Source organism: Castor canadensis, chromosome 7, assembly GCF_047511655.1.
Source record: "Castor canadensis chromosome 7, mCasCan1.hap1v2, whole genome shotgun sequence".
NCBI classification, from domain to species: Eukaryota; Metazoa; Chordata; class Mammalia; order Rodentia; family Castoridae; genus Castor; species Castor canadensis.
Genome location: NC_133392.1, coordinates 159,283,132 through 159,294,990, shown reverse-complemented (window position 1 = coordinate 159,294,990; position 11,859 = coordinate 159,283,132). Strand labels below are relative to the sequence as shown.

Below are 11,859 nucleotides of genomic sequence, written 5' to 3'. Positions count from 1 at the left end.
CTTTGGACTCCAGGAGCCTCCTTAGGGGGAGACTACATAGCTTATAAGCATCCACCTGAGTAGAGCTCAACACTGGCCTGCCAGAAAACCCAGCCAAAGCAAAAAATGCCCATCCTCTGGAACAGGGGAGAAACAGGAGGTGGAGCTTGGTCTGTGTGCTGAGTTATGGTACTGAACTCCCGCTCCCCATTCATAGTTCCTCCTGTAGCCACTGCAGGGCATGTAAGAGAAAGCCACAGCTCCGACCTTTAGGATCCAAAAAAGTGCATACAAAATCCCTCTCTGAGAGATGCAGACTGCATCACGATCACAGCACTACTGAAGCAGCTGAGGTTAATGACATGTGTGAGCTTCTCCATGGAAAAGGGACACTTCTCACTGCCTGTGCCCGCCAGGATGGAGTGAGGAGCTGAGCCCCTCACACTCCAACCATCCCTGCTGCTTGCAGCCCCTCACCCTACTGCCAGCCAGGCCCAAGGGGGCCCTCCACAAGGGCACAAGGCTCAGGACCAGACTGGCCCAGTCACATTTTCCTCAAGGGAAATGAAGTTGTGGACAGGAAACCTGACACTGTGTCATCGGGAAGAACACAAGAGAACCATGGAAGAGGAACCATGTAGAAGTATAGCATTTCATTCAATGACTTAAAAAGCAAGTACAAAATAATACCATATAAAACCCCATGTAGCAAATAATACATTATGTTCATACAAAACCCACTAAGAAAAACATAATTTTATCATTTAGGCTGATTCACAAAATACTTTGCTGAAAGCAAATCAAAACAAAGTTCTAGACAGTGACAGCGTCCACGAGCTACAGGGGGACAAAGTGGCCTCGTGTGTACTCGGGCAGAGACAAGGCCACTGCCATCATAGCCCAGAGCTCACATCCACGCCCGGGAACACAGCCTCGCGCCTCAGATGGTGTTTGCAGCAGCTTAGCTGGACACAGGTGTTACAAAATGACCAAGGACTCAGTCTCCACACTCAGTCAAGTCCACAGTCCATCTGGTTGGGTCCTGGGGTCACACACAGCAGAGGCCAGAGGCCGGGAGGGGTCTACAGGGAGAGTGTGTGGGAGACAGGCACTGGCTGGCCCCTCCCCATGCGTTCACTGGTAGATGACCTTCACACAAAAAGTCTCTTCGTTTTTGTCCTCATGGTCATTGATGTAAATCAGAATTTCTTCCTGTCCTGGGCTCCCACTGGGTGCAAACCGCAGACCAATGGTGTAGGTCTCTCCTCCTCCCACCTGAAAGGAGTACCAGGAATCCAGCATACCCCTGACCTGTCCCCTCTGTTCTACATGCTTCTAGAAATGTGAGATAGGCAGGTCACTTCTAGGAAGGCCTAAGACCCAGTGCCCAGGAGGGCTGGAGCCCTGCAGACTAGGCATTGCTCACCAGGCCTAAGCTAATTCAGCATGGGTGGAGCATGAGTCTGTACTGTTCCCTCTTGGAAGCTCACTGACTCTGGCAAATGACAGAGGGGTCTTCCTGACTTAGGGAAAGATGGCCACCTGAAGGGCCTTCACTGAAGAAGCTGAGGTTCAGGCAACAGGGTTTGCACAGAACAGATGAGGAGCAAGGCAGGTCATCCACCAGGGCCTCCTTGATGGTGCTAGAAGTCAGGTCTCCAGATGAAGGCAGAAGGACCCATGGGAAGACAGAACCTCTGCTGAACACAGTGCTAACCCTACAACAGCCCTTGCCAGGGCTGGGAGAACAGCACAGTCTGCCCCTCATGGTCATACCTGGAAGAAATCCTCCTTGAACTGCAGCAAGTCAGGACGATCACTGTGTAGGCAGTAGGTCCTCCGGGAAGGATAGGGGTTGGTGTAGGTGATCCTCTTGTTGGCACCCTTCCCTTCACCTGCTGCCATTGTGATCTCAAAGGCCTGGGAGAGGGGGAACAGAGAGACAAGTTGGGAACAGTCACTGGTGCCTTCTAAAGTACTTTCTGAGTCTAACCGCCTGGGACATGGCCCTGGACACTGGATACCTCCGGAGATATCTGGAGTGCCCCAGGGTACAGACATATAAGAGCAAGTATTTCCCCCACCCAGCCTTGTATCTGGGCAGTCTGAGTCACACAGCCAGGTGACACCCAGGTACTCTCTGCACAGCAGAGGTCTTGCAGTGCCTTCACCCCTCAGCCTTCACTTGTTCCTCATACAGACCTTGGAGATGAGTGGCTGGCGGCAGGAGAGGCACACGAGCCAGGAGGCCACAAGCTGGTGGTAGTCCACATCAACCAGGTTGAGGTGGACAAAGCGGCTGCCAGCCCTCCATGGCCTAATGCCCACATGCAGGTCCTGCACCCCGTGAGGCGGCAACACAAAGATACCATCAGGGTCTGTCTGCAAGGACAAGAGCAGAGCTTTGGGTGCAGCCTCTCATGCTTGCAGACATGGATTTTCCGTGGGCATAGAGCCCGGCTGACCCAGAGAGTCCAAAGGTCAAGAGGTTGTCCAGGTCTGACCACTTAACTTTCCTGGACCATGCAGACATGAAGCCTCAGCCCCCTGACCACCCCCCTCCACCTCCTATCTAATGACAGGGTTCTGAGGCTTCGCTCTGGCAGGTGGGAACCTGCATCATTACAGCCCAGGTGCATCACTGCAACTTTCTTAATTCCAGAGGTCCTACAGTACTTACCTGTAAAGCCTGGCCCTTGAGGTTTATCCATCACTCACCCTCAATGACACATCTAGCAAAAGGTGGTTTTTATGGCCATGGTGACAGTGAGGGGATAAAACTGTCATCAGAACCAGGGCTGCTCCCTGCCACTCACTAGCATGCAGTCAGGGACAGGCTCAGAACAGCAAAAATTCTGCTGTCCCAGAGGCCATACCTTCAGCTCCTGGGGGTGTGAGGTGAAGGCTTTCACTTTCCTAACTGTCTGTGTCCCCCGAAGGACAAGGGACAGGTGGGTCAGCTGGCCTGTGACACAGGAGACATCCACACGCTGCAGGGAATGGAGGCAGATCTGCCACGTCTGCACTGGCACCGCCAGCCAACGATCCCTGTGGAGGAACAGGGGCTGTCTGCACACGTCCTCAGGATGGCAACAGCAACCTACGAGGTAGACCAGGGCTGCCAGAAGGCAGGGAAGCTGGGAGGCTCTGTGGGGCAAGCCACGGAAGATGGGAGCCAAAGACACAGGCTGTGCCTGCCCCCGGCTGCCACCTTCCCACCCAAACCAGAGGCTCTTAGGCTTACGCAGCACCTGCCTTGCAACTGGGTGTGAGGGAGCTACATGTTGGGTGACCACAACAGGACTCTGACCAAATGTGTATCCTGGACAAGCTCCACTCCTGAGGCCAAGCCTGACAGTGTGTGTCACATGCTGAGGGAAGAGGCTGTGGTTGGAAGTCACAGTGTAGAGCCAGGGCCCAGTGTCAGCAGTCAATGAGGAGACTCCACGGCATTATGGGAAATGGGACCAGGTGACATCTTTATGGGCTGCCAGAGGAATCACCGCAAGACAGATTCTGGTGCAGCCCCCTCAGCCTTGAATGCAGCTTACCCCCACCCCTGTTCTCAGAAGCCCTGCAGGAAACCTTCCAGCCCGCCCCCATTTTAAAGGGGCTCCAAAGGGCTTTAAGAAGGGACTGTGAGGAAACAGCAAAGGGACTGGAGTCATTAAACTAACTGTGTAAGGATTCATCTTGACTGTCAACTCAACTGGTATGAGAATTGCCTAGATTAGTGAGGCACCTCTGGGTGTGTCTGTGAGAGCCTTTCCAGAGATAATTAGCTCATAAGAGGTTCAGACCTAATCAGCGGACAGTTCCTGGATGGATTCATAGTATGATGGTGAAAGGGAGGTGAGGCCTGGTTGGATCTGAAAGCAGATGTGTGTCCTTGGGCCTCCTTTCTGTTATTATGCAGTTCTGCTTCCTGTCCACTGTGAGGTACACAGCCTCCATCCACACGCTCCCACTGCCATGACGTTCTGCTGCACAATAGGCCCAGAACAGAGCCAGCCACAATGGACCAAAACCTCTGAACCATGGACTAAAAGAATCTCTCCTCCTTTTAGATTGTTCATGGCAGGCCTTCTCTCATAGCAAGGGGAAAGCTAACACTGGATGGGAGAAGTAAAGGGCGACTTGATCGTCGCCTTCAGGTGAAAGGATAATGGCGGCACCCAGGAAGGGCCAAGCTGGAGTCCGTCAGGAGTTCAGCACAGAGCTTGGTGGGGAGAGTTGAGAGCCATGGTCCTCCTGGGCTGGCTCTGGAGCGAGCCTGTCCCAGCCTGTCCTTGGACATCATGAAGCACGTCCCATCTCTCAGCCATGATGCCTGTCTGGAACAGAGCCTGGCCTCTCTAGGGCCCTGCTGGCCCCAGAGCTGGTCACTATGCATCAGTCTTGCACTTCACAAAGCACCGTCACCTGCCCCCAGCGTGGGGATGGGTCTGGATCCTCAGACCACCAACAGACCCAGACTGCCATCCTCTCCCCAATGTCTCCATACTTACGCATAAATGATGACAAAGAAGTCTTTGATCTCTGGGCTTGGACCACTGGCCACCTTCAGAAACACGTCCCGTGGCTCCCCAGGGCCCTGAAAGCAGGTGTGGGGCATGTCAATGCCAGGGCTGCCCACAATCTCTACCTACAGCTGCATGAGGCAAAGGCACATGTGAGCAGCGCCTCCCCCGTCAGATGTGCAATTTTCTGTACCAGTCAGCATTCACTATTTTGCTCACTGCAAGAGAAAATCATTAGCTTCTTGATTTTATATTGATTTAAATAATTATATTCTACAGGTTTTATCTAGTTTCCTAACCAGTCATGACACCATTACTGCCATTACCCTTTGGCACAATGGTTATTAGTAAGTGCCTTAATTACCACCCCCTTTATTCACTTTGCTTCATGTCTTTTCTTAAATTCAGATCATCAAGGAACTGATCTACTAGCAGGAAAAATTAAAACCTATTTGCAAAGCTCTCCTAAGGATGTCAAAATAGCGCTTCAACACCTTGGAAAGAAACTACTTAGCCTAAACCCTGAAATGAAAAGGCTGCGGGAGAGCAGAGGCGGAGGGCACAGGCAGGGACTCATTGGGAGGACCTGCCCAAGATAGGGCCAACACAACATACCATGTTTTGGGCTTCACAAATGACATTCGGGTCACTGCATCGAACGTGGATTGGGGGGTCCTCACCAGGCATCCCCATGGGAGCACCTGGAATGGGAGAAATACACAGCACTGCCACCTCAGCCCAGTGTGATGCATGTGAGGCCTGCAGGGAAGTGGACCTGGCATGCTTCGTGGCCCTCTTCAAGGAGTCATCCACAGGGAGCGACAAAAAAAAAACCCCACGGGTGTCACTAAGCACAAAGGACTTCACTGGGTTCTAAGGGCCCCGAAAGAAAACGGTCAGCTGTGGGGAGGAAGCAGATCTGTCAGCGACAGACCCGGGCCAGCAGAGCCATGAAATTTACAGGGATGGAATCACATCAGAGGAGGCAGAACGTCTCCACTTCAGACTACACAGGCAAAAAACAGAATGTACAACATTGCGACACAGGGCTGTGACAGCACTGTCATGACACTGGCCACCTTGGGGAGATGCCTTTTCCAGTCAGCTGAACCTGCAAAACACCAGCCACCAGGAATGCAGGGAACCTGCCTGGAAGCGCGTGCCGGGGAGGCAGGCGGATGGCTTTCTTCAGGAAGGTGAGCTCAGGGTGGTAGAAGCGGAAGACCTGGTCTACCACATGGGGCTGGGGCTCCACAGTCAGGCAGAGCACAGCAATGGGCTTGCCACCACTTGCTCGGAACAGGACCTACAAAAGAGCAATGGCACCAGGTATCAGGACAGACACATGGGCTTGCAGTGATTTCATGCACTCCATGGAAACCACAGGGATCTCAACCGCACACAGAAACACAGGGCTAGGGTGTGCAGCCACAGGTACCAGGCCCAGGACAGTGCCCAGCATAAGGTTCATCTGTGGATGTGACCCTGTTACTTAAGCAAGACACAGGCTTTGAGTGCTAGTGAAACAGGTTGTGTTCCCAGAGTCAAGAACTACATCAGTCACAATTCTACCTCCACACGACTGGAATGTGTGTGCGGGAAGTCAGCCCAGAAGGGCATCACCACTAACCTTCCCAGGTGGGTGGTAATGGGGTGGCTGTGTGCACAGTGGGGCGCTGGCATGAGCTCTTTGATTCGAGATGGCAAAAAGAGGCTGTGCCTAAATCAAGAGTGCTCCTCTTTTCAAAAAGTTAGTTGTGGAAGATTCCAAGATGATGGCAGTTAGAGGGAGGAAGCAGAAAGCGAACCTCCAATAGTGAAATCTTGGAGAGATGCTGGAGACACACTTTGCAGGCATAATCACTGAGAAGAGGCAAAACTTTGACCCCTCCACACCTCCGGCTGGCACAGAGAATCTCCACTTCACGTTAAACGGAGAAACAAAGAGGGCCCCGGGGCCGCCAGTCACCCGCGCCCAGACAGCTTGGGAAGACGTGGACAAGGTGAGCTTAGCGGTACCACGGTACTCCCACAGACAAGCCTGGGCCAGAGCAGCATAGCCCCTGGACAGACTGACCCCCACCCGGGGAAAAAAGAGAAACTGAGTAATAAGTAATAAGAACAATAAAGACACGTGGGAAAGAGGGTGGGGCGTACTGAGCGCTGAAGATTGGGGGAAGGGAATCCTTCCCAGGACTGTAAATAAACAAGCCAGGCAGGCCGGAGAGGCTCTGGTGGGAGCGGGGGGGCGCGCCCAGCAACCAGGAGCAGGAAAGCTTGTGAGAGTGGCAGAGGGAGGAAAACTCCACAGGAGAGGAGTGAAGACCCACTTCCCACATGAGCTGTAAACAAACATGGCGGCTGGTAGGAGCAGTAGCACTGCCCAGTAATCAGGAGCAGGAAAGCCTGTAAAAGTGGCAGTGGAAAGAAAACTGCACAGGAGAGCGGGGAAGACCCACTTCCCACATGAACTGTAAATAAACACGCAGACCTGAGAACGTGGGTGCAGTGTCACCTTTCCCAGTGTTTGGAAAGGGGAAAGCTTGTAGCAGATGCTCACAGGAAAACTCTGAGTAAACAAAGCCTGCAGGGCCAGGTGAGTGCTGAACTCACCCCAGAGATCTGCATAAATAATGCCTCCAGCAACAGCAGGTTGACAGCAGCAGGCAGGCAAGCCTCAGCTGCAGATACCATTGTCAGAACTCTCTCCAGACTCTTTGTTTTGTTTTTTTTCTCTTTTTCTCCCTACCTTTGATGAGAGAACAACCGAATTACACCTGCATGATAAAAAACTTACTGAAACTGTATTGCATTTGAACTTGGGACACTTGGTGTGTGTGTGTGTGTGTGTGTGTGTGTGTGTGTGTGTGTGTGTGTGTGCGAGCGTGCGTGTGTGTGTGTGCAAGCGTGCGTGTGTGTGTGTGTACCACACCTGAGGCACCATCTCCAGGACTGGAGACTGAGATGGACACCCAAATTATTAAGACTGAAACTTCACTGACTGAGATGGACACTCAAATTATTAAGACTGAAACTTCACTGACTGAGATGGACACCCAAATTACTGAAACTTCATTGCATTTGAACTTGGAGGTTTTTTGTTTTGTTTTTTTTTTTAATTTCTATTTTTCATTTTATTTTATTTTATTTTTATATACAGATATTTCTTTCATTTACCTATTTTCAATTTTTATTCTTATCTTTTTTTTAATTTTTTATTTTCAATCCTCTCTGTCTCTCTAATGTCTGTTCACCTTACTGTCAATTAGTACACTAACGCTCCCTGTTTATACCTTTGAAACTTTCTTGTCTAAAACCTTGTTCTGCTTTGTCCCTCCAGTCTGTGTAATTGTTTTCCTCCTTTCTTTAACTTCTTGCTTTCCATCTCAGCTCACCCTTCCATTCTAAATATCGCTATTGTTATTATTACAAGCTAGAAAATACTTAATTGCACACAGTACAGGGACAGTAACAACACCAAAGACAATGACGGAAGACAGAAAAAACAGGGAAACCAGTTTCCCCACAGCAAAAAATTAGTACAGGAACCAGAGGGGAATGAAGAAAACAGATACTCAGATCCAGACTCCAACAAAATGAAGATAAATTACGCTAAAGGACCCAATGAAGCCCACGAGAATAATTTAAAAGAAGACATACTACAAGTACTCAATGAGAATTTTATAGAGATGATACTGGATAGGGTCAACCAAAATGTACAGGAGACACTCAAGAAATTCCAAGACAATAAAAATAGAGAATTTGAAAAAGCAAAAGAAGAAATAAAGGAAACCATAGAAGCACTGTATAAACACCAAAGTGAAACAGAGAACACGATGAATAAACAGATAAATGAACTCAGGACAAAAATAGACAACATTAAAGAGGAAACCACCCAGGATTTGGAAAACCTCAGAAAAAAGAACGAAACAGAACTGCAAAACAAAACGGAAGGCCAATCCAGCAGAACAGAACAAACAGAAGATAGAATCTCAGAACTTGAAGATGAAATGGCAATTAAAGGAAAAACCAAAGAACTATTAATTAAACAACTCAAGACCTGTGAAAAGAAAATGCAAGAACTCACCGACTCCATCAAAAGACCAAACATGAGAATCATGGGCACTGAAGAAGGAGAAGAGGTGCAAGTGAAGGGAATGCGTAATATGTTCAACAAAATAATAATGGAAAATTTCCCAAATCTAGAGAAAGATATTCCCATACAGATGCAAGAGGCCTCCAGGACACCAAACAGACCAGATCAAAATAGAACTACCCCACGACATATCATCATTAAAACAACAAGTTCAGAATCTAAGGAAAGAATATTGAAGGCTGTAAGAGAGAAAAAACAAGTAACATACAAAGGTAAACCCATCAAAATCACAGCAGACTTCTCAACAGAAACATTAAAAGCAAGAAGAGCATGGGGTGAGATCTTCCGGGCATTGAATGAAAATAACTTCAACCCCAGGATACTCTATCCAGCAAAACTATCATCCAAAATAGAAGGAGCAATGAAAGTCTTCCATGATAAGCAGAAACTAAAACAATATATGACCACAAAGCCACCACTACAAAAGATTCTTCAAGGGCTTCTGCACACAGAAAGTGAAACCCAACTTAACCATGAAAAGACAGGCAGCACCAAACCACAGGAAAAGAAAAAGCAAGACAGTAGAGAGTAACCTCAACTTAGGTACACACAATCAAACCTTCAAACAACTAAGACAACTAAATGGCAGGAATCACCACATACCTATCAGTACTAACACTTAATGTTAACGGACTTAATTCACCCATCAAAAGGCACCGCTTGATGAAATGGATTAAAAGGTAATATCCAACAATTTGTTGCTTATAGGAGACCCATCTCACCGACACAAAGAAGCATAGGCTAAGGATGAAAGGCTGGAAGAAAATTTACCAAGCCAATGGTCCCCGAAAACAGGCAGGAGTAGCAATACTTATCTCTGACAAAGTAGACTTCAAACCTACATTGATCAAACGAAATAAAGAAGGACATTCCATACTAAAAAAAGGGGAAATAGACCAAAAGGAAATAACAATCATCAACCTATATGCACCCAATGTCAACGCACCCAGTTTCATCAAACATACCCTGAAAGACCTAAAAGCATATATTAACTCCAACTCAGTGGATGGTGTGAGACTTTAACACCCCTTTATCATCAATAGATAGGTCACCCAAACAAAAAATCAATAAAGAAATCCAAGAAATAAAATATACAATAGATCAAATGGACCTAGTTGATGTCTACAGAACATTTCATCCAACTTCTACACAATATACATTCTTCTCAGCAGCCCATGGACCTTCTCCAAAATAGATCATATCCTAGGGCACAAAGCAAGCCTCAGCAAATATAAGAAAATAGAAATTATACCGTGCACACTATCTGATCACAATGCAGTAAAATTAGAACTCAACAATGAAAGTAAAGACAAAAAACATGAAAACAGCTGGAAACTAAATAACTCATTACTTAATGAACAATGGATCATTGATGAAATAAAAGAGGAAATTAAAAAGTCCCTGGAAGTCAATGAAAATGAAAATACAACCTGCCAGAACCTATGGGACACAGCAAAGGCAGTCCTAAGAGGAAAGTTTATAGCCGTGAGTGCATATATTAAAAAGACTGAAAGATCCCAAATCAATGACCTAATGATACATCTCAAACTCCTAGAAAAACAACAACAAGCAAATCCCAAAACAAATAGAAAGAGAGAAATAATAAAAATAAGAGCTGAAATCAACAAAATAGAAACCAAAAAAACCATACAAAGAATTAATGAAACAAAAAGTTGGTTCTTTGAAAAAATAAACAAGATCGATAGACCCCTGGCAAACCTGACTAAAATGAGGAGAGAAAAAACCCAAATTAGTAGAATCAGGAATACAAAACGGGAGATAACAACAAACACCATGGAAATCCAGGAAATCATCAGAGACTACTTCGAGAACCTATATTCAAATAAATTTGAAAATCTTAAAGAAATGGACAGATTTCTAGATACATATGATCATCCAAAACTGAACCAAGAGGAAATTAATCACCTGAATAGACCTATAACACAAAATGAAATTGAAGCAGCAATCAAGAGTCTCCCCAAAAAGAAAAGTGCAGGACGTGATGGATTCTCTGCTGAATTCTATCAGATCTTTAAAGAAGAACTGACACCAACCCTCCTTAAACTGTTCCTCGAAATAGAAAGGGAAGGAAAACTGCCAAACACATTTTATGAAGCCAGTAGTACACTTATCCCAAAACCAGGCAAAGACACCTCCAAAAAGGAGAACTATAGGCCAATCTCCTTAATGAACATTGATGCAAAAATCCTCAACAAAATAATGGCAAACCAATTTCAACAACACATCAAAAAGATTATTCACCACGACCAAGTAGGCTTCATCCCGGGGATGCAGGGGTGGTTCAACATATGAAAATCAATAAACGTAATAAACCACATTAACAGAAGCAAAGACAAAAACCACTTGATCATCTCAATAGATGCAGAAAAAGCCTTTCATAATATCCAACACCATTTCATGATAAAAGCTCTAAGAAAACAATAGAAGGAAAGTACCTCAACATTATAAAAGCTATATATGACAAACCTACAGCCAGCATTATACTTAACGGAGAAAAACTGAAACCATTCCCTCTAAAATCAGGAACCAGACAAGGATGCCCGCTATCTCCACTCCTATTCAACATAGTACTGAAATTCCTAGCCAGAGCAATTAGGCAAGAAGAAGGAATAAAAGGAATACAAATAGGTAAAGAAACTGTCAAAATATCCCTCTTTGCAGACGACATGATCCTATACCTTAAAGACCCAAAAACTCTACTCAGAAGCTTCTAGACATCATCAATAGCTACAGCAAGGTAGCAGGATATAAAATCAACATAGAAAAATCATTAGCATTTTTATACACTAATAATGAGCAAACTGAAAAAGAATGTATAAAAACAATTCCATTTACAATAGCCTCAAAAAAAATCAAATACCTAGGTGTAAACCTAACAAAAGATGTGAAAGACCTCTACAAGGAAAACTATACACTTCTGAAGAAAGAGATTGAGGAAGACTATAGAAAGTGGAGAGATCTCCCATGCTCATGGATTGATAGAATCCACATAGTAAAAATGTCTATACTCCCTAAAGTAATCTACATGTTTAATGTAATTCCCATCAAAATTCCAATGACATTCATTGAAGAGATTGAAAAATCTACCATTAAATTTATATGGAAACACAAGAGGCCATGAATAGCCAAGGCAATACTCAGTCAAAAGAACAATGCAGGAGGTATCACAATACCTGACTTCAA

The 11,859-nt window shown here is 46.3% G+C and overlaps 1 protein-coding gene across 4 annotated transcripts in view; it reads right to left on the bottom strand.

Moving 5' to 3' along the window:
* Positions 1 to 617: 617 nt before the first annotated feature.
* The window catches only part of Nphp4 (nephrocystin 4), a 120,441-nt gene continuing 109,199 nt past the window's right edge, over positions 618 to 11,859 (bottom strand). For all 4 annotated transcript variants that reach the window (XM_074081512.1, XM_074081514.1, XM_074081515.1 and 1 more), the window contains 7 exons: positions 5,649 to 5,805; positions 5,115 to 5,200; positions 4,488 to 4,573; positions 2,856 to 3,027; positions 2,182 to 2,361; positions 1,756 to 1,899; positions 618 to 1,254 (listed from right to left, as the gene is read on the bottom strand). In XM_074081512.1, coding sequence (XP_073937613.1) covers positions 1,114 to 1,254; positions 1,756 to 1,899; positions 2,182 to 2,361; positions 2,856 to 3,027; positions 4,488 to 4,573; positions 5,115 to 5,200; positions 5,649 to 5,805 — 966 coding nt within the window. In that variant the 3' untranslated portion in view covers positions 618 to 1,113. The remainder of the gene's footprint in view (positions 1,255 to 1,755; positions 1,900 to 2,181; positions 2,362 to 2,855; positions 3,028 to 4,487; positions 4,574 to 5,114; positions 5,201 to 5,648; positions 5,806 to 11,859) is intronic.